General features: G+C 41.1%; 1 protein-coding gene across 2 annotated transcripts; it reads right to left on the minus strand.

The window, feature by feature from the left end:
- On the minus strand, nucleotides 1-26614 carry LOC137242771 (uricase-like). Of its 2 annotated transcripts, none has more exons than XM_067770025.1 (3): nucleotides 14871-15170; nucleotides 715-1002; nucleotides 1-650 (listed from the first exon to the last, which is right to left on the minus strand). In XM_067770025.1, exons 1-3 carry the CDS (start codon nucleotides 15079-15081, stop codon nucleotides 178-180), a joined length of 972 nt encoding a protein of 323 aa, XP_067626126.1. In that variant the 5' UTR covers nucleotides 15082-15170; the 3' UTR covers nucleotides 1-177. The 2 variants fall into 2 exon arrangements, with proteins under 2 accessions (XP_067626126.1, XP_067626125.1); XM_067770024.1 differs by lacking the exons at nucleotides 1-650; nucleotides 14871-15170 and adding exons at nucleotides 21972-22756; nucleotides 26244-26614 and having other exon boundaries at nucleotides 865-1002.

Here is a 26614-nt window from a genome sequence, read left to right on the forward strand (position 1 = left end):
TTTAATCGCCTCGGGCGCCAAGTATTTATTTTTTTGAAATAATAATAAATTAAATTTTGTGTTTTCTAAGTACATTTGCCCTTTTCTCAAATTCATAGTGGGGGAAGTAGTAAATATTGGGAATCGTTTATTTCTCCTCTTTCACCACGTAATAATTCCTTCACGAACTCATTGCATTTATTTCGCCAAACGATCCAATTGTGCATATCCAATACCCAATGGTACATCCGATGGATTAGCAATAATAACATTAGCCTTTGGCTCAATCGGTGGAAAACGTGAAAAATCATATGGAAAATGTCTATAATTGGGAAAACTTATAGCTACACTACAAATCTCCGGTAATGCATCGAGCACAGCGCGCTCTGCCGTATAGGCCGCACACTGTACACTCGTAGTAGTAACACCATCCTTGGGATCTCCGCCAAAAGAGGCTAATATGAAGTCGCGCACCTTCAGCCAATGTGTCGTAAAGTCAATACAATCAACTTTAGCATACTGCCAACGCGCTTGTACGTCCGTACATAAGATGCGATCTGGCATATCACCTTCAGTAAATAAACTACCCTTAACATAACCAACAAATGGAGCACGTGCCGTCTTAACAATGCGCAATCCGGAGAAAGTACCAATTAACAGTGGTGGAGCATCTAATGGAATAAAAAAAAAATTTAATAAGTCAAAAGTCAAAAGTCACTTTGAAAATGAACTGACCTCTCCGTCTCACCACCTCACAGGTATGTGTTCCATTTGTATTTCGCATGAATGCATGATTATGTCGTTTGCCTGCATAGTGAGAACCCTCACGCTCTTGCTCTCCAAAACGATCCCATGCCAACATCTCTACAATAACATTTGATTCGTCAACTATATCGTATTTTTCTAAAAAATGTTCGGTTAGTGTGAGCGCGAATTCCTCTGGCGTACGCAAACCATATTTCTGAGCATGCACATAGATGGTAGTCTCTTGTACGTCACTACCGATTATGTCCGAGTTGTCGGCTTGCAAAGAAAAAAATAAATAAAATTATGTAAAATAGTTCAAGTTGAGAAGTCTTGATGATTTGTCTGTGGTGCGATCCCAGGAGCTGTGAGGGGCAGGGTGTTCTTAATACAAGGCGTGATAACCTCCGAAGAGATTTTAGGCTGAGCTTCTATTCTAATGTGCGTTTTTTTCTTACAAATTGACGGAACGGGAACTACTTCTTGTACGCCGACTCCGAACGGCATCTACAAGGGAGATGAGTTTTCACTGAGAAGCTTTTCGTGACAGAAATACACTCGGAGTTTTTTCCATATCACTGCCGAGGGGCGGCCCCGGTTGGAAAAACTTTTTCTAGTTGGAAAAACTTGTTTCTAAATTGTTGATGCTGATTTGCCTGGGAATTGAACCAGGGATCTTCGACGTGCTAGGCGGAGCACGCTACCACCACACCACGGTGGCCGCAGGGTGTTATTAGACTCTAGAAATAGGGTAGACCGTATTCTGCTCATAATTAGCGACTCTTATATTAAAATAAAAACGAACTATAATAATCGAGTATCCGTTCAAGTTGGAAACCGACGAACACTGTCTTAGACATATATGCTATCAGAAAGTATTGGAAAGTTGGTGAACTCGAATTTAGGGAATTTTAATTTCACTCAGGTAGGCAATGGTTCCAAATGACTTCTTTATTATTATTATTACTATATTAAACGAGCCGGACTCGTGCGCATCTTGCGCAACCAATATAAAAGTCTCTTATCAAATATCAACAGAAATCAGATGTTCTATCAATCAATTAAAACATACAGCTTGCGCTGCCATCTGGCGTATGGGAGCAACTACCGGTAATGCAGGGCAAATATTCACAATATTGCCACAGTACAAATACATGTCTTTGTGTGCTCACAATCGTTTATTTTTAACAAATTATTTTTATAAAATACTAGCAGACCCGTCAGACGTTGTTCAGTCCTAAATTTGGTCTATCTGCATACATTTTAATAAGCTTTTTCTCTCTAACTCTGCCCTCCACTCCTCACTTCTTCCTAATCATTTTATACTCCTCCCTCCGTCTTTTTCGCTTCATCTATCTCTATTTTCGTCTCACTATATCTCATTCTCAGTCTCCTTATCCTTCCCTCTTTTCTCTTCTCTCAAGCTTTTCCCATTCTTCTTCATCCCTTATTGCCAGTCCCAGAGGGTGGTACGTATTTTGTTCCAGTCCCATTCCGAGTTCCAGTCCCACTCCGAGTCTCAGTCCTAATCTCATTCCCAGCCGGTCTCTGGTATACTTCCCCGAAAAAAGGATCGTAAATACTAATATAGGCGAATTTATATACCAAATTTCAGGCAAATCGAATAGAACGTATGTAAATACATAGGTATGTGGGTATGATCAATTCATGCTTTTTTCGGCTTCGCAGGCATATTTATCAGTTTTGCCAGGTTGATGCGACTTAATCGAATATCACAATGAAAATTACTTAAAAGCTCTCAGCAACAGCTTTCATTTGATATCCAAAATACACACACATTCTAGGGGTATCCGGGTCCACGTTTTGGCCTATATCTCGAGACCCTAGTCACCCAGTGGTATAAATTACTCTGTACTAAAGCACACATCAACAGCCATAATGTAAAAACACATCCTAGTGTTACCCTGGTCCCCGTTTTGGCCTATATCTCGAGATCCTAGTCACCTATAGGTATGAAAACTACCCTGCACTAAAGCACTCATCAACAGCTTCAATTTGATGCCCATAATGTAAAAACACATCCTAGTGTTACCCTGATCCACGTTTTGGCTATATCTCAAAACCCTAGTCACAAACAGATATGAAAATTACCCTGTACTAAAGCACTCATCAACAGCTTTCATTTGTTATCCTTCTTGTATAAACACTTTCTAGGGGTATCCGGATCCACGTTTTGGTCTCAATCTCGAGACCCTAGTCACCAATAGGTATGAATATCACCCTGTACTAAAGCACTCATCAACAGCTTTCATTTGTTATCAATATTCAATAAACACATTCTACGGGTACCCGGGCCCACATTTTGGCCTATATCTCGAGACCCTAGTCACCCACGGGTACGAAAAATACCCCGTATCAAGTAATCGTAAACAGCTTCCATATGATGCCCACATTGTACAAACATATCCCAGGATTACCCAGGTCCACGTTGTGATCTCAAGACCCTATCCAGTACGGGATAAAAAGTATCCTATGTCTGTCTCCTGGTTCTAAGCTACCCCTCCACCAATTTTCAGCCAAATCTGTTCATCCGTTCTTGAGTTATAAATAGTGTAACTAACACCACTTTCTTTTATATATATACATACATATATATGTATGTACATCACATTAGAAACTTAAAAAATAACAGTATTTCTCCACTATTTAATGGATGTTATTATACAATCTACAAACTTCAATCACTCTATCTTTAAAAAAAAAAGCGCATGAAAATCCGTTTCGTAGTTTTAAAGGTTTAAGCATTCAAAGGGACATGGGTCAGAAAAAGCGACTTTGTTTTATATATATACATCACATTAGAAACTTTAAAGATAACAGCATTTCACCACTATTTAATGGACGTTATTAAACATATAAACCTTCCTCTTCAATCACTCTATCTACTAAAAAAAAGCGCATCAAAATCCGTTGCGTAGTTTTAACGGTTTGAGCATTCAAAGGGACATAGGGACAGAAAAAGCGACTCTGTTTTATATTACGTAGTGATAGTGATACATGCAAAAATACCAAAAAATAAAACTTTTTTGAGGAATTTTAAGGAAATGTTTAATATTTTTAACGAAAGATTATTTTTCAATAGATGTATGCATTCTTAACCATTTATGTTGCATAAACAATTAACAATTTATGTTGCATGAATATGTGTGTACATACATACCTATGTCAATCTGATATGAAAATACATACATATGTACATTCATACATGCCTATAAACCTACGCCCGAAGTTAAATAACGCCGCGAATGCTATATGTACGTATGTGTCGCATCATGCCTCACACAAATGCAATTAGCGCGCACAGTTAACACCGAACAATCACACACACGAATTTTTTGGTAAAAATGTCACTTTTGTTTAAACAATTTGGCTGATATAAGAAAGGAATCAATTATTTTTTGATGCAGAACGAAGGTAAATATTTCAAAGTTTTACTGAAAAGTAGAATTTTTCAAATCCATCCTTCCGTTTATGAGTTAAAGCTGTGTAAACAAAAATTTTATGATTTTTTACTACATTTTGGCAATTTGCCACGCCCCTATAATATATACCTTCAAATGATCTTAACTGTACCATCTCACGTAGGTAAGCTTTCAAATGTAAAAAACCGTTTGAAAATCTGAGCATTCTGTGTGAAGTTATGTGCATACATGGTATTTAGTGACTTTATTTTATAAGATTTATAGATAGATATATAGATAGCTAAACAAAAGCGCTACGACCAAAATTGCCCACATCTCGCTAATAGCCCGAATCTCCATCTTTACAACCAAAACTTTATTTATATACTAGCCTTTACCCGCGGCCCCGTCCGCGAGGAGAAAATAAAATATATGTGCTATTCACGTTAGCCTGCTGATCAAGTTATATGTTTAAAAATTATTTTTGTCTAATGTATTTTATTTTTGTAATTTAATAAACAAAAAAAAGAACTAAATGAGAAGATAAGCTGAAAGGCACGCTTTCATGAATAGTACAATACAGTTTTTTCGAATTAAAAAATATATTTTGTTTTTAAATTAAATTAACTGATATGAAAGGGGTGAAAGAATTACTACTCATAGAATAAAGATGTGAAACTACAATTAGCTAAAACTAAAGAGAATTTTTTAGATGAAAATAGTGTTGCTTTTTCGAGTTTTAGTTGATTAAAATATTACAAAAAGTGTAATTATAGTTATAACAGTTCCTTACACTATTATAGAACGAAAAAGCTGTGTTAGATTGAAGATAAAACATACCGAATTTTAATTACGAATATTTAGCAGCAAATCCACGGCCATAAAAGCTCATAATTTAAAAAGGCAAATGTGCTGAACTACCGGTTGCGAAGAGACCTAAATTGATTCCCGAAGGATTCCAAGATGATACTAAAATTCCAGGACAGATCCCGAAAATCATCCAGAAATTAACCAGGAGGGGTCCCAAAATGATTGAGAAATAGTCCCGAAAAAGTCAAGAAATGGCCCCGACGGGATCCCGGATGGATCCCAAAAACCATACTGAAATGATGTCGGAAAATACTCCAAATGATCCCGAAATAGCCCCGAAAAAGTCCCGAAATGATCCCGACGGGATCCCGGACGGATCCCGAAAACTATCCAGAAATGATGCCGGAAAGGTCCTCAAAAGAACCCCCAATATTCCCGAAATGACCCTGACAGGATCCCGGACGGATACCGCAGACTATCCAGAAATGATGCCGAAAGGGTCCCCATTTGAGCCCGTATCAGTCGAGAAAAAGTCCCGAAGTGACCCCGACGGGATCCCGAAAACAATCTAGAGATGACGCCGGAAGGTACCCCAAAATGATCCCGAAATAGTACCGAAATGACCCCTACGGGATCCCGAACGGATCGCGAAAACTATCCAGAAATGATGCCGAAAAGGTCCCCAAATGATCCCCTAATATTCCCGAAATTACCCTGCTGGGATCCCGAACGGATCCGGAAAACCATTCAGAAATGATGCCGAAAGGGTCTCGAAATGATCCCGAATTAGTTGAGAAAAAGTCCCGAAATGACCCCGACGTGATCCCGGACGCATCCCGAAAACCATGTAGAAATGATGCCGAAAAATACCCCAAATGATGCCGAAAAAGTCCCGAAATGACCCCGACGGGATCCCGAAAACCATCCAGAAATGATGCCGGAAGGTACCTCAAATGATCCGGAAAAAGTCCAAAAATGACACCGACGGGTCCCGGACGAATCCCGAAAACCATCCAGAAATGATGCCGGAAGGGGCCCCAAATGATACCGAAAAAGTCGCGAAATTACCCCGACGGTATCCCCAAAACCACCCAGAAATGATGTCGGAAGGGACCCCAAAAAATCCCCCGAAAAAATGACCCCGACGGGATCCTGGACGGATCCCGAAACCATGCAGAAATGATGCCGGTAGGTACCACAAATGATCCCGAAAAAGTCCCAAAATGACCCCGACGGGATCCCGATCGAATCCCGAAAACCATCCAGAAATGATGCCGGAAGGGAACCCAAATGATCTCGAAGAAGTCCTGAAATTACCCCGACGGTATCCCCAAAACCACCCAGAAATGATGCCGGAAGGGACCCCAAAAAATCCCGAAATTACCCCGTCGGGATCCCGAGCGGATCCCCAAAACTATCCAGAAATGATGCCGGAAAGGTCTTCAAATGATCCCCTAATAGTCTCGAAATCACCCTGACGGAATCCCGGACGGTTCCCGCAAACCATCCAGAAATGATGCCGAAAGGGTCCCCAAATTATCTCGTGTTAGCCGAGAAAATGTCCCGAAATCACCCCGACGGGATCCCGGACGAATCCCTAAAACAATCCAGAAATAATGCCGAAAGGATCCCAAATGATCCCGTATTAGTCGAGAAAAAGTCGCGAAATGACCCCGACGGGATCCCGGACGAATACCGAAAACCATCCAGATAGGATGCCGAAAAGGTCCTCAAATGATCCCCTAATAGTCCCGAAATTACCCTCACGGGATCCCGACGGCTCCCGAAAACCATCCAGAAATGATGCCGGAAGGGACCCCAAATGATCCCGAAAAAGTCCCGAAATGATCGCGACGGGATCCCGGACGGATACCAAAAACCATCCAGATGTGCTCCCGGTAGGTACCCCAAATGATCCGAAAATAGTCCCGAATTTACCCCGTCGAGAGCCCCGACGGATCCAGGAAACTATGCAGAAATGATGCCGGAGAGGTCCACAAATGAACCCCCAAGAGTCCCGAAATGATCCCTCGCGGTTCCCGGACGGATCCCGAAAACCATCCAGTAACGATGCCGAAAGGGTCCCCAAATAATCCCGTATTAGTAGAGAAAAAGTCCCGAAATGACCAAAACGGGATCCCCGACGTATACCGAAACCCATCCAGAAATGATGCTGAAAGGGACCCCAAATGATCCCGTATTAATCGAGAAAAAGTCCCGAAATGACCCCGATGGTATCTCGGACGAACCCCGGAAACTATGCAGAAATGATACCGAAATAGTCCCGAAATGACCCCGTCGAGATCCCCGACGGATCTCAGAGACTATGAAGAAATGATGCCGGAAAGGTCTTCAAATGATCTACTAATAGTCCCGAAATGATCCCCGACGAATCCCGGAAGCTATGCAGAAATGATGCGAAAGGTCTTCAAATGATCCCCTAATAGTTCCGAAATGAACCCGTACGCATCCCAAAAACCATCCAGAAATGATGGCGGAAGGGACCCAAAATTACCCCGAAAAAGTCCCGTAATGATCCCGGAAACCATCAAGAATTTATCTCTCAAAGGTACGCAAATGATCCCAAAAATACCCCGACTGGATGCCGAACGGATCCCGAAACCCATCCAGAAATGTTGCAGGAAAGGTCCCTAAATGTTCGCGAAAAAATCCCGAAATGATCTCGGAATAGTCCCGAAAATATCCCAAAATAACCCGACGGGATCCCGGACGGATCCCGAAAACTATACAGAAATGATCCCGGAAGGGTCCCAAAATGATCCCGAAATAGTACCGAAAAAGTCCCGAAATGACCCCGTCGGGATCCCGGACGGATCCCGAAAACCATCCAAAAATGATCCCGGAAGGGGCTCGATATGACCCCAACGGGATTACAAATAAGGCGAAGCTAATTGTAGAACCATTTTAATAAGGTAGCAGGCGTGTTGGAGCCAATGAAGAGTTGCAAAGAAACATACAGGTAAAGCTAATAAAAGCGTGCTAATAAAAGCAATTGATGGAGGGCGGATGGCGGGAGGAGAAGTACCGCTGCTCGTTTTTCCAAAATTGTTTAGATCTCGATCATTATGTGCCAGATACCAAAAACTATTGATTTAGGAGAAAATTTATATTGAGTTATAACAATTTATAGATTTTACACCAGAGGGGTAGAAAGGGGGTGGGAAGGGAGCGGGTGTCACGGCTCAGTTTGTAAGCCCTCGACTTATTTGACGCATTGAGTCTGTGATATTGGTGAAGGCCAGTATACGTAAAGTTATAATGTGTAAAATAATTAAAAAGTAATTGCTCGAAGAGGTGTTGGGACCCCCACCCCTCTTTCCATGTTCGAAAAAAATTTCGCTAGTAGACTACTGTCTGTGTCCCAAATTTCATCAAAATCCGTGTAGCCGTTCTGGCGTGATTCAGCCGCAAAGACTAAAAAATATAATAATTAAATTATAACTGTTCGTAGGGGGCGGGGACCTCCCCCTTTTGAAAAATATATAGCTAGTATATCCTTCTAGACTATTGGCTATATGTGTGCCAAATTCCATCCAAATCCGTCCAGACGTTCTTGCGTGATTGAGTCACAAAGACAAACGTCTGGACAAACATCCAAACATCCAAACATCTAAACATCCAAACTTTGCAATTTATAATATATACTAGCCTTTACCCGCGGCCCCGTCCGCAAGGAGAAAATGAAATATGTGGGCTATTCACGTTAGCCTGCTTATAAAGTTATCTGTTTAAAATTTTTTTTCTGTCTAATGCATTTTATTTTTGTAATTGAGTAAAAAAAAGAACTTTATGAGCTGATAACCTGATAGGATCCCAATATGATAACGAAATTATCCAGAAAAAGCCACGAAATGACCCCGACGCTATCGCGGACGGATCCCGAAAACCATCCAGAAACGCCCCGGAAGTGTTTCCAAAAGTTCCCGAAGTAGTCCCAAAAAACCCGAAATGATAACGACACGATTCTAGACTTATCCAGATAACCACACAGAAATGATGCCTGAAGGGTACCAAATTGATCCCGAAATAGTCCCGAAAAAGTTCCGAAATTACCCTGACGGGCTCCCGGACGGATCTCAGAAACCATCCAGAAAATATCCAGGAAGGGTCCCTAAATTATCCCGACTAACTCCAGAAAAAGTTCCGAAATGGCTCCGAGGGGATCCACGATGGATCGCGAAAACCATCCAGAAATGATCCCGATATATTCCCGAAGAAGTCCCGAAATGACCCTGACGGGATCCCGGATAGATCCCGAAATCCATCCAGAAATGATCTTGGGAGGGACCCCAAATGATCCCGAAAAAGTCCCGCAATGATTCCGAGGGGATCCTGATCGGATACCGATAACCATCCAGAAGTGATGCCGGAAAGGTCCTCAAATGATCACCTAATACCAAAATGACCCTGACGGCATCCCGGACTGATCCCAAAATCCATCCAGAAATGATCTTGGGAAGGTCCCAAAAGTATCCCGAAATAGTCTCGGAAAAGTTCAGAAATTACCCTGACGGGTTCCCGGACGAATCCTGAAAGCCATCTCTAAATGATCCCGAAAAAGTCCCGAAATGACCCTGACTGGACCCCGAAAGGATCCCGAAAACTATCCAGAAATGATGCCGGAAATGTCCTCAAATGATCACCTAATAGTTCCGAAAAGACCCTGACGGGATCCCGAACGGATCCCGACAACTATCTAGAAATGATGCCGAAAGGGCCCGCAAATGATCCCGTATTAGTCGAGAAAAAGTCCCGAAATGAACCCGACGGTATGCCGGACGAATCCCAAAAACCAGCCAGAAATGATGCCGGAAGGGACACCAAATGATCCCGAAAAAGTCCCGCAATAATTCCGACGGGATCCTGAGCGGATACCGAAAACCATCCAGAAGTGATGCCGAAAAGGTCCTCAAATGATCACCTAATAGTCCCAAAATGACCCTGACGGCATCCCGGACAGATCCCGAAATCCATCCAGAAATGATCTTGGGAGGGTCCCAAAATTATCCCGAAATAGTCTGGGAAAAGTCCAGAAATTACCCTGACGAATACCGGACGAATCCTGAAAACCAATCTTAAATGATGCCGAAAAAGTCCCGAAATGACCCTGATGGGACCCGGAAAGGATCCCGAAAACTAACCAGAAATGATGCCGGAAAGGTCCTCAAATGATCTCCCAATAGTTCCGAAAAGACCCTGACGGGATCCCGAACGGATCCCGACAACTATCCAGAAATGATACCGAAAGGGCCCGCATATGATCCCGTATTAGTCGAGAAAAAGTCCCGATATGACCCCGACGGGATGCCGGACGAATCCCAAAAACCATCCAGAAATGATTTTGGAAGGGACCCCAATGATCCCGAAAAAGTCCCGCAATTATTCCGACGGGAATCTGAACGGATACCGAAAACCATCCAGAAGTGATGCCGGAACGGTCCTCAAATGCTCACCTAATAGTCCCAAAATGACCCTGAGGGCATCCCGGACAAATCCCGAAATCCATCCAGAAATGATCTTGGGAAGGTCCCAAAATGATCCCGAAATAGTCTCGGAAAAGTCCAGAAATTACCCTGACGGGTTTCCGGACGAATCCTGAAAGCCATCCTTAAATGATCCCGAAAAAGCCCCGAAATGACCCTGACGGGATCCCGAAAGGATTCCAAAAACTATCCAGAAATGATGCCGGAAAGGTCATCAAATGATCCCCTAATAGTTCTGAAATGACCGTGACGGGATCCCGAACGGATCCCGACAACTATCCAGAAATTATGCTGAAAGGGTCCGCAAATGATCCCGTATTAGTCGAGAAAAAGTCCCGAAATGACCCCGACGGGATCCCGGACGAATCCCAAAAACCATCCAGAAATGATGCCGGTAGGTATCCCAAATGATCCCGAAATAATCCCGAAATGACCTCGTCGGCATCCCGGACGGATACCGAAAATTATCCAGAAATGATGCCGGAAAGGTCCACAAATGATCCCCTAATAGTCCCGAAATTACCCTGATGGGATCCCGGACGGATCCCGAAAACCATCCAGAAATGATGCCGGAAGAGCCCCCAAATGATCCCGGAAAAGCCCCAAATGACCCCGACGATATCCCGGACGGATCCCGAAAACCATCCAGATATGATGCCGGAAGAGCCCCCAAATGATCCCGAAAAAGTCCCCAAATGACCCCGACGAGATCCCGCACGGATCCCGAAAACCATCCAGAAATGATGCCGGAAGAGCCCCAAATGATCCCGAAAAAGTCCCCAAATGACCCCGACATACTCCAGAAAAGGTTCCGAAATGACTCCGAGGGAATCAACGACGGATCGCGAAAACCATACAGAAATGATTCCGGAAGGATCCCAAAATGATCCCGAAATAGTCCGGAAATGACCCAGATGGGATCCCGCACAGATCCAGAAATGATCCCGGAAGGGTCCAAAAACTATCCCGGAAAAGTAACAAAAAATCCCGAAATGGCTCCTACGGCATCCCGGACGGATCCAGAAATGATCTCGGAAGGGTCCCCAAATGATCCCGAAATAAAACAGAAAAAGTCACGAAACGACCCCTAGAGGATCCCCAAATGATCCCGTATTAGCCCCAAAAAAGTCCCAAAATGACCCTGACGGGATCCCGAAAGGATTCCGAAAACAATACAGAAATGATGCCGGAAAGGTCCTCAAATGATCGCCTAATAGTCCCGAAATGACCGTGACGGGATCCCGACAACTATCCAGAAATGATGCCGAAAGGGTCCGCAAATGATCCCGTATTAGTCGAAAAAAAGTCCCGAAAGGACCACGACGGGATCCCGGACGAATCCCAAAAACCATCCAGAAATGATGCCGGTAGGTATCCCAAATGATCCCGAAATAGTCCCGAAATGACCTCGTCGGCATCCCGGACGTATTCCGAAAATTATCCAGAAATGATGCCGGAAAGGTTCCCAAATGATCCCCTAATAGTCCCGAAATTACCCTAATGGGATCCCGGGCGGATCCCGAAAACCATCCAGAAATGATGCCGAAAGGGTTCCCAAATGATCCCGTATTAGTCGCGAAAAAGTCCCGAAATTACCCCGACGGGATCCCGGACGGATCCCGAAAACCATCCAGAAATGATGCCGAAAGGGTTCCCAAATTATCCCGCATTAGTCGCGAAAAAGTCCCGAAATGACCCCGACGGGATCCCGGACGGATCCCGAAAACCATCCAGAAATGATGCCGGATGAGCCCCAAAATGATCCCGAAAAAGTCCCCAAATGACCGCGACGAGATCCCGGACGGATCCCGAAAACCATCCAGAAATGATGCCGGAAGAGCCCCCAAATGATCCCGAAAAAGTCCCCAAATGACCCCGACGATATCCCGGACGGATCCCGAAAACCATCCAGAAATGATGCCGGAAGGGTCCCCAAATGATCGCGAAATAGTCCCGAAATGATTCCGGAATAGTCCCGAAAATGTTCCAAAATAACCCCGACGGGATCCCGGACGGATCCCGTAAACTATAGAGAAATGATCCCGGAAGGGTCCCAAAATGATCCCGAAATAGTCCCGAAAAAGTCCCGAAATTACCCCGGCGTAATCCCGGACCGATCCCGAAAACCATCCAGAAATGATCCCGGAAGGGTCTCGATATGACCCTTACGGGATTACAAATAAGGTGAAGCTAATTATAAAACCATGTTAATAACGCAGCAGGCGCATTGGAGCGAATAAAAAGTTAGATAGAAACATACAGGTAAAGCTAATAAAAGCGTGCTAATAAAAACAATTGATGGAGGGCGGATGGCGGGAGTAGAGGAGAGGACCACTGATCGTTCCTCCAAAATTGTCTAGATCTCGTTCTGTATGTACCAGATACCAAAAACTATTGATTTAGGAGAAAATTTAGATTGAGTTATAACAATTTATGGATTTTACACCAGAGGGGGAGATAAAGGGGGGCGGGCGGAGGGTGTCACTGCTTACTTTGTAAGCCCTCGACTTATTTGACGCCTTGAGTCTGTGATATTGGTGAAGGCCAGTATACGTAAAGTTATAATGTGTAAAAATTATGAAAAATAATTTCTCGAAGGGTCGTGGGACCCCACCCCTCTTTCCATGTTCGAAAAAAATGTCGCTAGTAGACTACTGTCTGTGTCCCAAATGTCATCAAAATCCGTGTAGCCATTCTGGCGTGATTCAGGCGCAAAGACGAAAAAATATAATAATTAAATTATAACTGTTCCTAGGGGGCGGGGACCACGCCCATTTTGAAAGATATATAGCTAGTAGATCCTTCTAGACTATTGGCTATATGTGTGCAAAATTTCAACCAAATCGGTCCAGCCGTTCTTGCGTTATTGAGTCACAAAGACAAACGTCTGGACAAACATCCAAACATCCAAACATCCAAACATCCAAACATCCAAACATCTAAACATCCAAACATCCAAACATCTTAACATCCAAACTTTCCCATTTATAATATATATTAGATTAGATTAGATTTGGATTCCAAATAAGAGCGAAAAAGGGATCCGTACATAAAAACAACAATTAGAAATAATATATACGAGCCGGACCCGTGCGCAACTTGCGCAACCAAAAATATCAACAGACATCAGCTGTTCTAATTAAAACATACAACTGTCGCTGCCATCTGGCGTATGGAAGCAACTACCGGTAATGCAGTGAAAATATTCACAATAGTGCCATAGTACAAAGAGATGTCTTTGTGTGCTCACAATCGTTTATTTTTAACAAATTATTTTAATAAAATATATCTAAACAAAAGCACTACGACCAAAATTGCCCAAAGCTCGCTAATAGCCCGAATCTCCATCTTTACAACCAAAACTTTATTTATATATTTGGATTCCAAATAAGAGCGAAAAAGGGATCCGTACATAAAAACAACAATTAGAAATAATATATACGAGCCGGACCCGTGCGCATCTTGCGCAACCAATATAAAAGTGTGTTATCAAATATCAACAGAAATCAGCTGTTCTATCAATCAATTAAAACACACCTTGCGCTGCTATCTGGCATATGGAAACAACTACCGGTAATGCAGTGAAAATATTCACAATAGTGCCATAGTACAAATAGATTTCTTTGTGTGCTCACAATCGCTTATTTTTAACAAATTATTTTAATAAAATATAGCTAAACAAAAGCACTATGACCAAAATCCCGAATCTCCCATAGATTTGGATTACAAATAAGAGTGAAAAATGGACCCGTACATAAAAACAACAATTAGAAATAATATATAGATGATTATTAGCGTACCAGGGCATCACTGGAAATTGTCACACTGATCTTTTGGCCTAGCGGACATTTTGCAATTGCACGCGGCTGTCAATATAGATTTTAGGTCTCTGGTGGCCACTTGCACCTTGTTTCTATGAACATGGCTTCTAGTTAAGACCTTGGTGCTCATCTAACATATTTCCCTCTACTTCTAAACAGGTTGGTCTATAGTCGGCTAGGCAAGCGAATCCAGATTTGTTTTTCGTTTTTATTTGAGCAGAACAAAAATGGATTCAGATTTTTGTGTAGTCAATACATTTCCGAATATTAGTTATTTATTTACGCGTACCATGGTTGAATCCTGGTCAACTATATGCATAACTAAATCATAGCCCGTTAGAGGGAGAAAGCTTTATCTTGCGGACAGCGTGAACGCCTTTTACTTTCTTTCTCGTTTATCGACTTACGTCCAAATTAGATATTAAACCTGACTGATCTTCTGATCTACGAATGCCGACATTTCTTCAAAAGAAGTTATGTAGAAAGCTCCTGATCTTTCAGAAATGCACACATGACTTAATTTAACTTTGTATAATGTCGCCTCGGGTTCATGGGCTCATCTTTCTCCACTGGCATTCATACATACATACCTTCATAGTATTCCTTTAGCGTACGTAATCTCAAATGGGAGCTCACGATATATTCGGTCACACTGTGCACCGGCCCATCTTTCTTCAGTTGAAACACACGCACCCCTCGTTTGCCATAACTGTAATCGCCAAGTCGATAATTGGGCGCTGCAGGATCAAGTATTTTTGCCGCTTTACTGAGATCAGCATCTAATAGTTTACGTGTGAACATCTCGCTAGTTTTTACTTAGTAAAAGCCGCAACGCCACTTCATATTTTTCTTCATACCTTCTAAGTCTTATATTATACTAATCTGGCTGTCTTATCTAACTGCGATTGTTTGACTTACTAATCATTTATATACATACATACATTTATGTAGAGCAGTATTTCAAAGAAGCTTGGAGATAAGAACTTAACTCGACGCCAGGTTGTTTGTGCATGTTAATTAACGCTCTTCATATCCCATGAACCACAGAGGGTTCTGAAAATTTACCATGGGTTAAAACTGATTGTTTTTGCAGCAGCAGTTTTCACCCTACTTGTTCTCTAAGGCCATCCATCACCATGTCATCAAAATCTGAATATCCAGGGTAACAGGCAAGCTGCTCTCTTGGCTCAAGCGGGTACTTTCAAACTTATAGTGGCTGCGATTGGAGATTGCAATATTCCACTTGCCAGTTGCCCTATACTTTTGGATAGATGGCCATCGAACCAGCTAAGCTATCGTTATACTTTTGGACCGTTGTCGGCGAAACTGCAAGATACTAAAGATCACCTATGTATGTGGTGTTCATGCGGATAACCTCAGCCGTGTGAGCTGTATGTAGGATGGCGAGTTGGAATCATCTTACCACGTTTTACTCAGCACTGTGCCAAAATGATGCACGTCCTCCCAGTTAGGTTGCGTTCTTCTTCCGCTATAGGTGTATGAACCTTCAAACGGCTGAATATCAAGATCAGAGATGTCTCAAAACGCGTCTTGGAGGTGGGTGCATGTCCAACAATTATCTTTTGTGGTGTAAATCTTATTGATCGAGGTCATTCAATTCTATCACCGCAGAAACCGCAGAAAAATTAGAAACTCAGTATAAGCATGAGCGACATCGTAATCAAATCCTCACCTATGAAGGACCCGAGACTGGAATTCTTTAGCTTAGTTCTGGTCCGCCGTCATCATATTCAATGCAGACGCTGCAAGGTTTTGGCAGTATATAAGACACACAGCTTGCATCTCCTCAATCAGTATTGGTAGATGAGCCTGGGTGAATCCAATAATTTCATAATACCCCCTGTCATCTTCTTTGGGAGGCAAACAAAAACAAATTTCCAATGAGTTAGCAAATGAAATTTGAGTGTCAATGTTTTCATTTTTTGGGCAATTTAATTGGAATAAAGCCGAGCTTGATAAGGATGCCCGAAGTCCAAAAGCTCATAGCCCACATCACAATCTTTGGCCGCAGCCACTTTGTCCTAAATATCCACCGGGTGTATCTTATTTCGTGAGTTAAAAATCAACACGGTGTAGCCCAAATACCTCATGGCGTCAATCAGAGGGATCTTTGTCCGTGACTACAGACCTATCAAGGCGCTACACGTCACGGTTATTTGGGGATATTGAAAGGGGCAATTCCGCACTCAGTAGTGTAATTTCAGAACTTTTAGGAATGCGCTTCTCCAGGATTTTTGGTTGCGTTAACAAAAGTGATAGCTCAGTGTTTAAACGGCTAACGAGGCAATAACTCCATTTATTTTAACAAGAACAGTGTCATATGTACTAGTTCAGTTAACAACCTTCAAATATTTGTCTACTATTTAGCGACAAAAGCTGATCTCAGATTAACGAATATCGAATAAAAAAATTGATAACAATTGGTATCAATTCGCCAGTATGGAGATAACGAATATCACTAAAAAAGTGGGTAAGTTTCACTTCAGTAAAAGATTTTTTCATTTCGATTGTCGAGATTTCAACCAAAAATTTTTCGCTTACGGAATTCATTAAAGCGCCAAATACACGACACGAACATTTCCGCGAACATTCCCGTTATGTCATGTTTCTGCGACCTTTTCTGTCGTGTATGGTGGTGTTTGCCAGTTCGCGCAAATGTTCGCCAAAAATCAAAATATTTTAATTTTTGGCGAACATTTGCGCGAACTGTTCGTGCGTGTATGGCGAAATAGCTCATAATCGTAGTAATTTCTGAACGGAACAGACATGCGCGGAAAAGTAAAATGGACAATAAAAAATTTCTGAGTGAATTTATTGAAATCTTCTCTCTTTTTTTACGCTTAATTGCCACAGCGAGCAATATTGCTGCAGCACAATTGTTGTCCGTATACATCGCTGTCTGAAAGAGAACTAATGTTCGGCCAAAAGTTCGTATGGTGTATGGCCAAAGCTGCGAACAAGATTGCGGAATGTTCGCGGAAATGTTCGTGTCGTGTATTTGGCGCTTAACTGTTTGAAAGATTTTCTTGATCGATATAGTAGCGAAACGATAAGCATAACGATTTTGGCTTTAAACAAGCCAATCGTTTAATTAAATTCAGCTCATTATTGTATCGTTATCGTTGTAAGAAATCGCATCATTAAGGCCCGATTTTCAGTAGTTGGTTAAACTAAGTTTGCTTAAACTCTAGTCAAATTTAAACTCCAGTTAAACTACTGGGCAGTTTAAGGCCGCCTTTGGGGTAAGCTTTTTTGTACGGCAACATTGATTTTTAATTATACGGTTTTATTTAGCTTGACTTAGGCTGGCTATTGAAATTTGAGTAACTTCCCGATAAGCTACAAACTTGAAACTTGGTATTTAGTTCAGAACCCGATGGCAATGCAATACGAAAAAAAACTCCGATAGGTGCCGCATGGATCGAAATATTTCAAAAAATCGTATTTATGATCCGATTTGGCTCATATTTGGAACACATAATACATACAAGAATAGAAAGCGACCTATAAAAAAAAATTGCCGCTGGGTGGCGCAAGGATCGAGATATTCACAAAAATCGTATTTGTGGTCCGATTTGGCTCAAATTTGGAACACATAATACATACAAGAATAGAAAGCGACCTATGAAAAAAAATTGCCGCTAGGTGGCACAAGGATCGAGATATTTACAAAAATCGTATTTGTGGTCCGATTTGGCTCATGCTCATATTTGGAACAAATATTACATACAGTCCGGTAGAATTTACATCAAAATATTTTGCAGTTGGAGGAGGGACAAGCATACGTGGCGCAGAGTCGAGTAAAGTCTTTGGAAGGATTATGTATTGAGGACTTAGATTGTACCAAATTGTCAGGAAAGAGTCCATGTAATAATGAGTTACTAAATGAACTAAATAGAATGAGAAATAATACGCAATTAAATAAAGACTAAAAACTTGAAAATAAAATGTAAAAAAATGTTTAAGTTAAACGGTTTTATTGAAAACAATACTTACATGAAGTAATAACAATACTAAAAGCTAGAAAATAATTACGCACTTTCCAGGCTGTAGTTCCAGCCAAATGGAACCGAGGGAGTATACAGGGGTAATACCCTCCCTCCGGTTAATAAATGAACTTATAACGGAAAAAAGATAGAATGGGATATCAACAGTTTTTCCCCATACAAATCCCCAGGGCCGGATGGCATTTTCCCAGCGATGCTACAAAAAACTAGCTGTCTGGTGATTCCCTGGATGAAACGCATCTTTAAATCCTGCATTCGACTTAATCATGTGTCCCTGAATTGGAGAGAGACCAAGGTGGTCTTCATCCCAAAGGTCAATAAGAGGGGACATGAAAAGCCTAAGGATTTCAGACCCATCAGTCTTTCGTCGTTTGTCCTAAAAACATTTGAAAGACTACTGGACGTCCACATTCGCGGTTGGTTGAATACCTCGGGGCTGTCAACAGCCCAACACGCCTATCTCAGGGGCCGCTCAACAGAGACCGCTTTACATGAAGTGGTCCACAAGGTAGAGTCGTCCTTCGAAAACAAACAATTTACCCTGACTGCATTCTTGAACATAGAGGGAGCTTTCAATAATGTCCGGCTGGAAGCAATAGAAGGCGCCCTTCATGTACTCGGAATAGAGGACCCTATCGTAAACTGGATAGGGACGGCTCTGAGGTCCAGAATGATAAGCGCTAAACTGGGGGCTAGTGAGGTCACAGCATATCCGTGGAAGGGGACCACTCGGCGGGGTCTTGTCACCACAGCTCTGGCTTTGTGTTATAGACAACATACTTCGTCATCTCAACAAGGATGGGGTTAAAGTGGTGGCCTACGCGGATGACGTAGTAATACTGGTATCTGGTCTGTGTCCCAATGTGATTAGTGGGATCATGCAGGGATCACTGAGGAAGCTGAGCAGTTGGGCGGAGACCGCCGAACTAAGCGTTAACCCCTCAAAGAAGGAACTAGTGCTCTTCACCACTAGGACGAAAATCCCAAGTTTTAACCTTCCCACTCTTGATGGCCAGGAGTTAAGTCTTTCTGATAGGGCCAAATATCTAGGAGTCTTTTTAACACCAAAGCTGAACTGGAGGCTTAACACAGAACACAGAGTCAAACGAGCCGACGGGGCTATGTATGCCTGCAAAGGAATGCTAGGTAAAAAGTGGGGTCTGAGGCCAGACCTCATGGCCGGGATGTATAAGGCAGTTATTCGACCAATTCTGACATATGGGGCACTCGTATGGAGGAAGGCGGTAGAGGTGAACTACATAACTAACATGCTAGGGAAAGTTCAACGATCTGCCTGCGGAGCGATCACGGGGGCAATTACGTCGTGTCCCTCGGAAGCTTTAAACGTGATTTGTAATGTTCCACCGTTAGATCTATTTATCACGGAAACGGCATCTCAAGGGGCCCTAAGGCTTCGGGAGTTGGGCCTTTGGAGGGAGCGTACATACGGGCACGGCCGTATCATGAACAATATTAACAACTCCCGAATTTTGTCAAAAACGGACTACATATGTCCAAAGAAAGTCTTCGACACAAACTACACAATTCTCTTCCCCACAAGGAAAGATTGGAAGATGGGGGGATCATTCATAGATTCGACATATCGGTTTTCACGGACAGATCCAAAATGGCTTGCGGAGTGGGAGCGGGAGTGTTGGCGACTGTCCCGCCCACGTCCTTATGTATGAGGCTTCCCGACTTGGCAAGTGTGTTTCAAGCTGAGATTTTCGCTATCCGAGAGGCGTACAAAGCGTTAATGGATATCAAAGGTAACGGTAATAGGGTAGCCATTTTCTCCGATAGCCAGGTGGCTCTTGGGGCACTCGGGTCAGAGACGATATCATCAGACCTGGTTGGGAAGTGTAGGGAGAGCGCCATGATTCTGGCGAGCAGGCAGATCGTTACCCTGATATGGGTGCCGGGGCATCGAAACATACAGGGTAACGAGATGGCGGATGAGCTGGCACGGCGTGGAGCGGCTCTTGATGTCTCAGGAGCGAAGGAGGTTCTTGCACCCCTAGGACTCATCAATGGTCGCATCTCCCAGCACTGGTTGGGTGAGGCCAACTATAGGTGGAATCGGTTGCGGACCTGTAGAGTTTCCAAGAGCATGTGGCCACTATATAACGAAAAACGATCGGTAGCTGTCATTAAGATGAACAGAAGGGATATATCCAGAGTAGTTGTGGTGCTCACGGGGCAATTGGGGTTCATGCGGCATGGATGGGACTGGAACACAATACCTCCTGTCGCAGCTGCAAGCGTCCGGAGGCGGAGGAAACGGTTGATCATCTGCTGTGCGAATGCCCAGCACACTGTCGAAGCATAACAAAGTTTCTTGGAAAGCTCTTTTTCGAAAGCCTCCCAGAACTCAAGGATGTTAGGGCGGGAGAGCTTCAAAAATTCATAAACTCCACGGGATGAACATAGGGGAACGGGTTTTTCCTTGGGGCGCGTGAAAATGTTCATTAGTATTCTTACAACACCCTTTCATTGGTTAACTCACGAGTTTGTGGTATCAAAACGGCGCATGAGCGCTAATTGGAGTCAATTGGGACTCGCCACTCCAACCGAGCAACCAACCAACCTAGAAAATAATTAGGTAGGTCCTAGGTACTAGTCATCACACTCCTCATCAATCTAGGCCGTTGAACAGACAATTAAATAAAAGCGTTGCACGCGTCAAATTTCTATTGATAGTCATATATAAGACCAACCGAACCTTAATCAGGTTATGCTACGCCTCACATTTTTAGAAATGTGACGCGCCTAACGCTTTTATTTAATTTTCTGATCAACGCCCTAGATTGATGAGGAGTATGATGACTAGTACCTAGGACCTACCTAATAATTTTCTAGCTTTTAGTATTATTATTACTTCATGTAAGTATTGTTTTCATTAAAACCGTTTAACTTTAAAATTTTTTTAAATTATTTAATTCAACTAAAGTATTATTATTTTAATAAAAAAAAAAACATTTTTTGCTGAGAACGCTATAATTCTCAAGTTGAGTCACTGTTTCGAAACAATTTTTGAAATTTGAAAATTATGCCTTGTTATCACCATGAGACTAATGTTACTCAAGCCCAAATGCTTGTTGGGTATATTCGATGCCAATGCCAACGAACCGAAATAACTGATAGGTTAACTAGAGGTTAACCCTGCCAGATCGGACGCTCAAGCTCAGCTTAAACTTCAGTTAAAATAGACTGAACACTGCAGAATAAGTTTTAGCGTAGTTTAACTGACATACTAAGTTCAACTTGTACTGAAAAACCGGTCCTAAGAGTAAGTGAATTCCACTACAGTTTTATCATCAAATGTCGATAAATGGTTTTTGAATATCGAAATCGCTATAGTTTTTGTCTCGCTAATATAGCGATAGCGATTACTGTTAAAAACGCTAGTCAGTTCTACTACAGTTTCAATACAAAAATCTAAAGATAGTACAATAGAAACAGTACTCATATATATTTATTGCACTTTAAAGTCTACTATATTTTTGCAACTGCTCTAAAAAGCTGAAATTGTTTTTCCACGTTACTTACTTTTATGAGCTTTACGTATTACATATACAAAGAGAAACTTCCGATCTCATTACGTTTGCGGTATTTCAAAATGTTCAAACGTCGGGCGATTATATTGATTTTACTATTACTCACCATTTAGTGTGCATCATTCACCTCTACTTCCTTTTTACTTCGAGAAACACTGGTCGGTCTGAGGTTTGTATTATTTTTATTTTGCACTGGACTGTTTTGTCTTGGACCGTTTTGTACTGCACTACTACTAGCCGATTTCAATTTTTTATTTATCGATTTTGTTGTCGATATCGCTGATTTGTCCTTCGTAACCTTTAAAATCGAGTGAGATGCAGGCAATTTAGGTGCTGTTGCGAGTGGAGGCTTTCTCGTAAACGAACCCCTCCACTGTTGTGATCCAATGTTTGGTTTGGCTAAAACTTCACTGCAGGCAATGGGTTTCGTTGTTAGCCGCTTGAAAGATAAATCCAACTTATGCCGTATATCGTTTAAATGTTCTCTCATCAATTGTATTTCGATTGCTATAGATTGTCGATCACGTTGTAAACGTTGATGCTGCTTCAGCATGTCTTCTAAGATTTGTTTCTGTTGCCTAACCTCGATGATACGTTTCTGATGTAATGGATCCTCATAATTTTGAATTTGTGGTATAATACGGCGCATGCTTTGTAATTGTTTACTAGCACGATTTGCTTTGATTTGTGGTATGGAAACTCTTTTCAGTGATCGTGACGCTGGTGGCTTTTGAATATTCGCCTTTGCTCTAGTTTTAACCACATTGGCTTCATGGGATTTGGAATTGTCGATCTGATTTGGCAAGGTTTTAGGGCTCTCAAGCTCGGTCTGTTGGTCTCTGAGTTCTTCTGGAGCGGATTTGGCTTCATCGAGATTTCGTGCTTTTAAATCTGCAAAAAAGGAAGGGAAAAAATGTAGTTCTCAAGTTGCACGGAGAATATGCAATGAAATAAAACTATTAGCAATAGTTTCGAAAATGTACGTCAATTTTTAGTGCCCGAACATTGTGAATAAAAGGTTTTTTGACCCAAAGTTTTCTTTTTTACAAAATCTGAGCAGTGCGACGATGATAGTGTGACGAATATTACCGTCTCTAAGGTTATTAAATAAAGGCACAACAACATTTAAGCAAGCTACATAAACACATTAATCATCATTTACACACATACATACAAGCAGCAGAGAGATACTCACAAACGCATGTCCTCATCAGCGAAGTAGTACTCACATATACACTTGCATATGGTTACACACTACAAATAAACGCGCGTATGGCTGGTGACGAGGTAGAGGATTCTAGAAGAAGAAGCATCTAGACATTTGGGCAGAGAGTATAAAAGCAGCACAAGCTGAGTAGTCCGTAATCAGTTTGATTTAAGCACGCTGTTGGTTGCGAAGTATAAGTGTTATTGTGCAGTACTATCAAAGTACTCTAATAAAGATCATTTCGCATTATTGAATATTGGAGTTATTTATTCAACAATTTAGCGATGCGAACGTTAGTAGAAGGTGTAAAATAAGCGGAATTTCCCTAAATTCGTAACAATAGTTTACAAGCCTTAATTTTTTTAAGTGGAAGATTCTCTAGCAGCTAGACTTTTCGAGTGTAAAGCCCCGATTTTCAGTGCGAGTTGGAACTCCAGTTAAATTTGACTAGAGTTTAATTCTGCCACTTTGTTCGATAACATAAGATTTTGCTGCTCATATCAGCTTAAGTGGCCAAAGGGGCAGGGCTAAAATCTTGTCAGCTTTAAGACTAGACCCTCTGCGTTCTTTGAAGGGTTACACAGTGCTCAGTAAATATTACCGCATCTGAAACCGCATTTCACATTACTTCAGCTACGGAGATGCGCTAAACTTGTTGCCATATTAAAATGCAAAGCACCCATTTTATCGTTTTGGGAGTAGTATATTTATTGTATATCGACTCATCATATCCCATTTGTCACTTTCGCATGCCTTCTTATACTAAATACGATTGCACGGGGCTAGATCACCAACTTTCATCATCCGTAGATCGAAGCCATCGCAGTCAAAGAAATACATCGCATAGGCCGCAACAAGAAAACCAGAGTGGATTATCGAACCTGCCCTTCCTTTGGAAATACTCGCCCGAAGTAGAAAGATATCACTATTTGGCCGCTTTAGGCTTGAATTCCGCTAGGAAATTGATTCTACTTCAGAGCGAAGGTAGTACTTCTTTGCGGTGCTCAATATTTATGATGGGAGAATCTAGAACTCAGTTTTTCGCCAGCTGAATATAGTAATCGATCAATCCCTCATATAACCCCACCTAATTAAGGAATTCCCTAAGTTCTAATGATGTGATTTGTTGAAAAATGTAGCTACACAGCTAATGCCGTAATAAAATTAAAAAAATCGAATGAAAATGATTGAAATTCTCTTGGTGTTACCAATTAACGCCAGTTAGCACAACGAAGAAGCGACTCGTGCACCTTGTTGAATGGCTATAATTGTTTAAATGGTTAAGCGGCAATTAAATAAAGAAATAATATCTGATGATAGTTAAGCGTAGCATATCGAAAAAATTTTTATTAAAAATAGAAACCCTTGAATTTATCGATTCGTTATATAGTTATATTGCATGTCATTACAAAATTTTGAGAATTCCTCTTCTGATTAAGATGTGCCACAACTTCGTAATGTCACGGTGACAGGCCATAACACCCGAGCAATAATGCCAAGCAAGACCTCATGTCGAGGAATCAGCGATTATCGGTCGCTAAATAAGAAAGAAAATGTCACCACTGAACTGGTTTCAAAATGCAATCGGTTTCGTTATAAAAGCCAAATTTTTCTACACCTTTTCCAGTTACTAATGAGAATATATAACTTTGTATTGAGAAATATAAGTTCATATTGAGAAAACGCAAATGGATAATGGAAATTCCAACTTTATAATGAGAAAATAAAAATTGATAATGAGAAGCGTATCTTCTTATTGAGAAAATATAAATTGATAGTGAGAAATGTTGCTTCATATTGAGAATACATAAATTAATAATGAGAAATATGAATTGATAATGATAAAAGATAATTTAATAATGATAAAATATAAAATTTTAAGAATGCAACGTTGCAATTAAGCTGATCTGGAGTCGGTGAGCTAATGCTGCAACAGTATGCTTATGCAATTAAAATATAGCGTTGTTTAAAGAACTCGGAAGCATTTTAAAAGCGTGAGGTCAAATAAGGAAATTATATTGTCCGGATTTTTTGGGTGGCGGTGTTACTGGAATGCATAATATTGCGTTGAACGCATCTATATGACAAACTTCACTGTGTATTCAAGTCTCTACTTGCATATCAACTAAAACGAGACATCTGTTTGGAATGTAGGTATCTGCGGTATTGCTCTCACATTCCATCTCGTTAAAACATTTTCTGGTGCATCACTGCTCTTTCATTGCTCGCTTACTTAAGTAAAATCTTTTAAATTTTAACCACTACTGCCGATTTCGCCATCCACAACAAACATTTTTAAGCTATGAATGCCTTTCAATACAGGTCCACTTAAGTAAAAACAGGTACAAATAAAACCTAAACATTATTATTTCTCATTATGAACTAACATTTTCTCATTACCACCTTATTTTTTCTCAATATGAAGTACTGTTTCTCATTATCAATTTATATTTTTGCAATATGAAGTTACATTTCTCATTATCAATTTATATATTCTCATTATAAAATTACATTTTTCATTATCAATTTGTATTTTCTCAATATAAACTCATATTTCTCATTACCAATTTATATTTTCTCAATATAGACTTGCATTTTCTCATTATAAACTTGAAAAGGTGGTAGTAATTTTTTTTTTAGAACAACTGATCCAACCAAGTTATGAAACCCAACCATAACGCCTTGGTTATAACCATACCATAGCCAATGAATTGGTTTTTGGTTTTCCGTTATATCCATATATAATTTATTCACTTATTGGAAACTTTCTTTTTCGTTTACGATGTATTTTCACAGGTAATTGAAAATGTTATATTACTCCGTAGCTTTTTTTGCTATTGCTCCGGCTCTGATCTTAAACAGAGCTTGGAGTAGAGCCGTAGCGTAAAAAAGTGATAGCATTTCTTATGCTCTGCTACGAGCCACATCGCGTTTCAGAGCGGAGCAAATATCAGAACAAAACATCCAAACGAAATGCTATTTGTAGTGGAGCAAAAGCAAAAACAAAATTGTTTGCTATTTACTATATTGGGAGTTATTATGCAGAACTTTGTCTTTTCTCGGGATACTACTTGTCAACGACAACTTGCAACACAAATGCAATGTCGAAATAAAAAGCTACTCTGCTGGTATGATTCAACTTTTGGTAAACATCAATATATTTTCACTCACATACTTGCTGCGTGCTCCTTAATTTGTTATGCACTGATGCTATAATATTATTGAAGGATGTGCTTATTTCTGCGCGTTTAGACTCCCTCTCTTCAAGGGGTTTGCGTTTACCAGTTATGACAAGCGGATTGAAGTATGTTTCGGAAATAGGTTGCATATTCACATTTATCTGCCGATTAACCATGTTTGGAAAATTCAAACGATTCGTGTTGGTTTGTAATGCCATTTCATTAGGTTTTCATTTAATTTTAGAGAACTTTATATACTTTGTAATTTTGCAATTTTTTGCTTTGTTTCTTTTTTCTGGACCAAAAGATTTATATTTCACTTAGAATTTAGAAGATTTAAAAGAAAGATTTAGAATCAATAAA

Source organism: Eurosta solidaginis, chromosome 2, assembly GCF_040869045.1.
Source record: "Eurosta solidaginis isolate ZX-2024a chromosome 2, ASM4086904v1, whole genome shotgun sequence".
Taxonomy (NCBI): domain Eukaryota; kingdom Metazoa; phylum Arthropoda; class Insecta; order Diptera; family Tephritidae; genus Eurosta; species Eurosta solidaginis.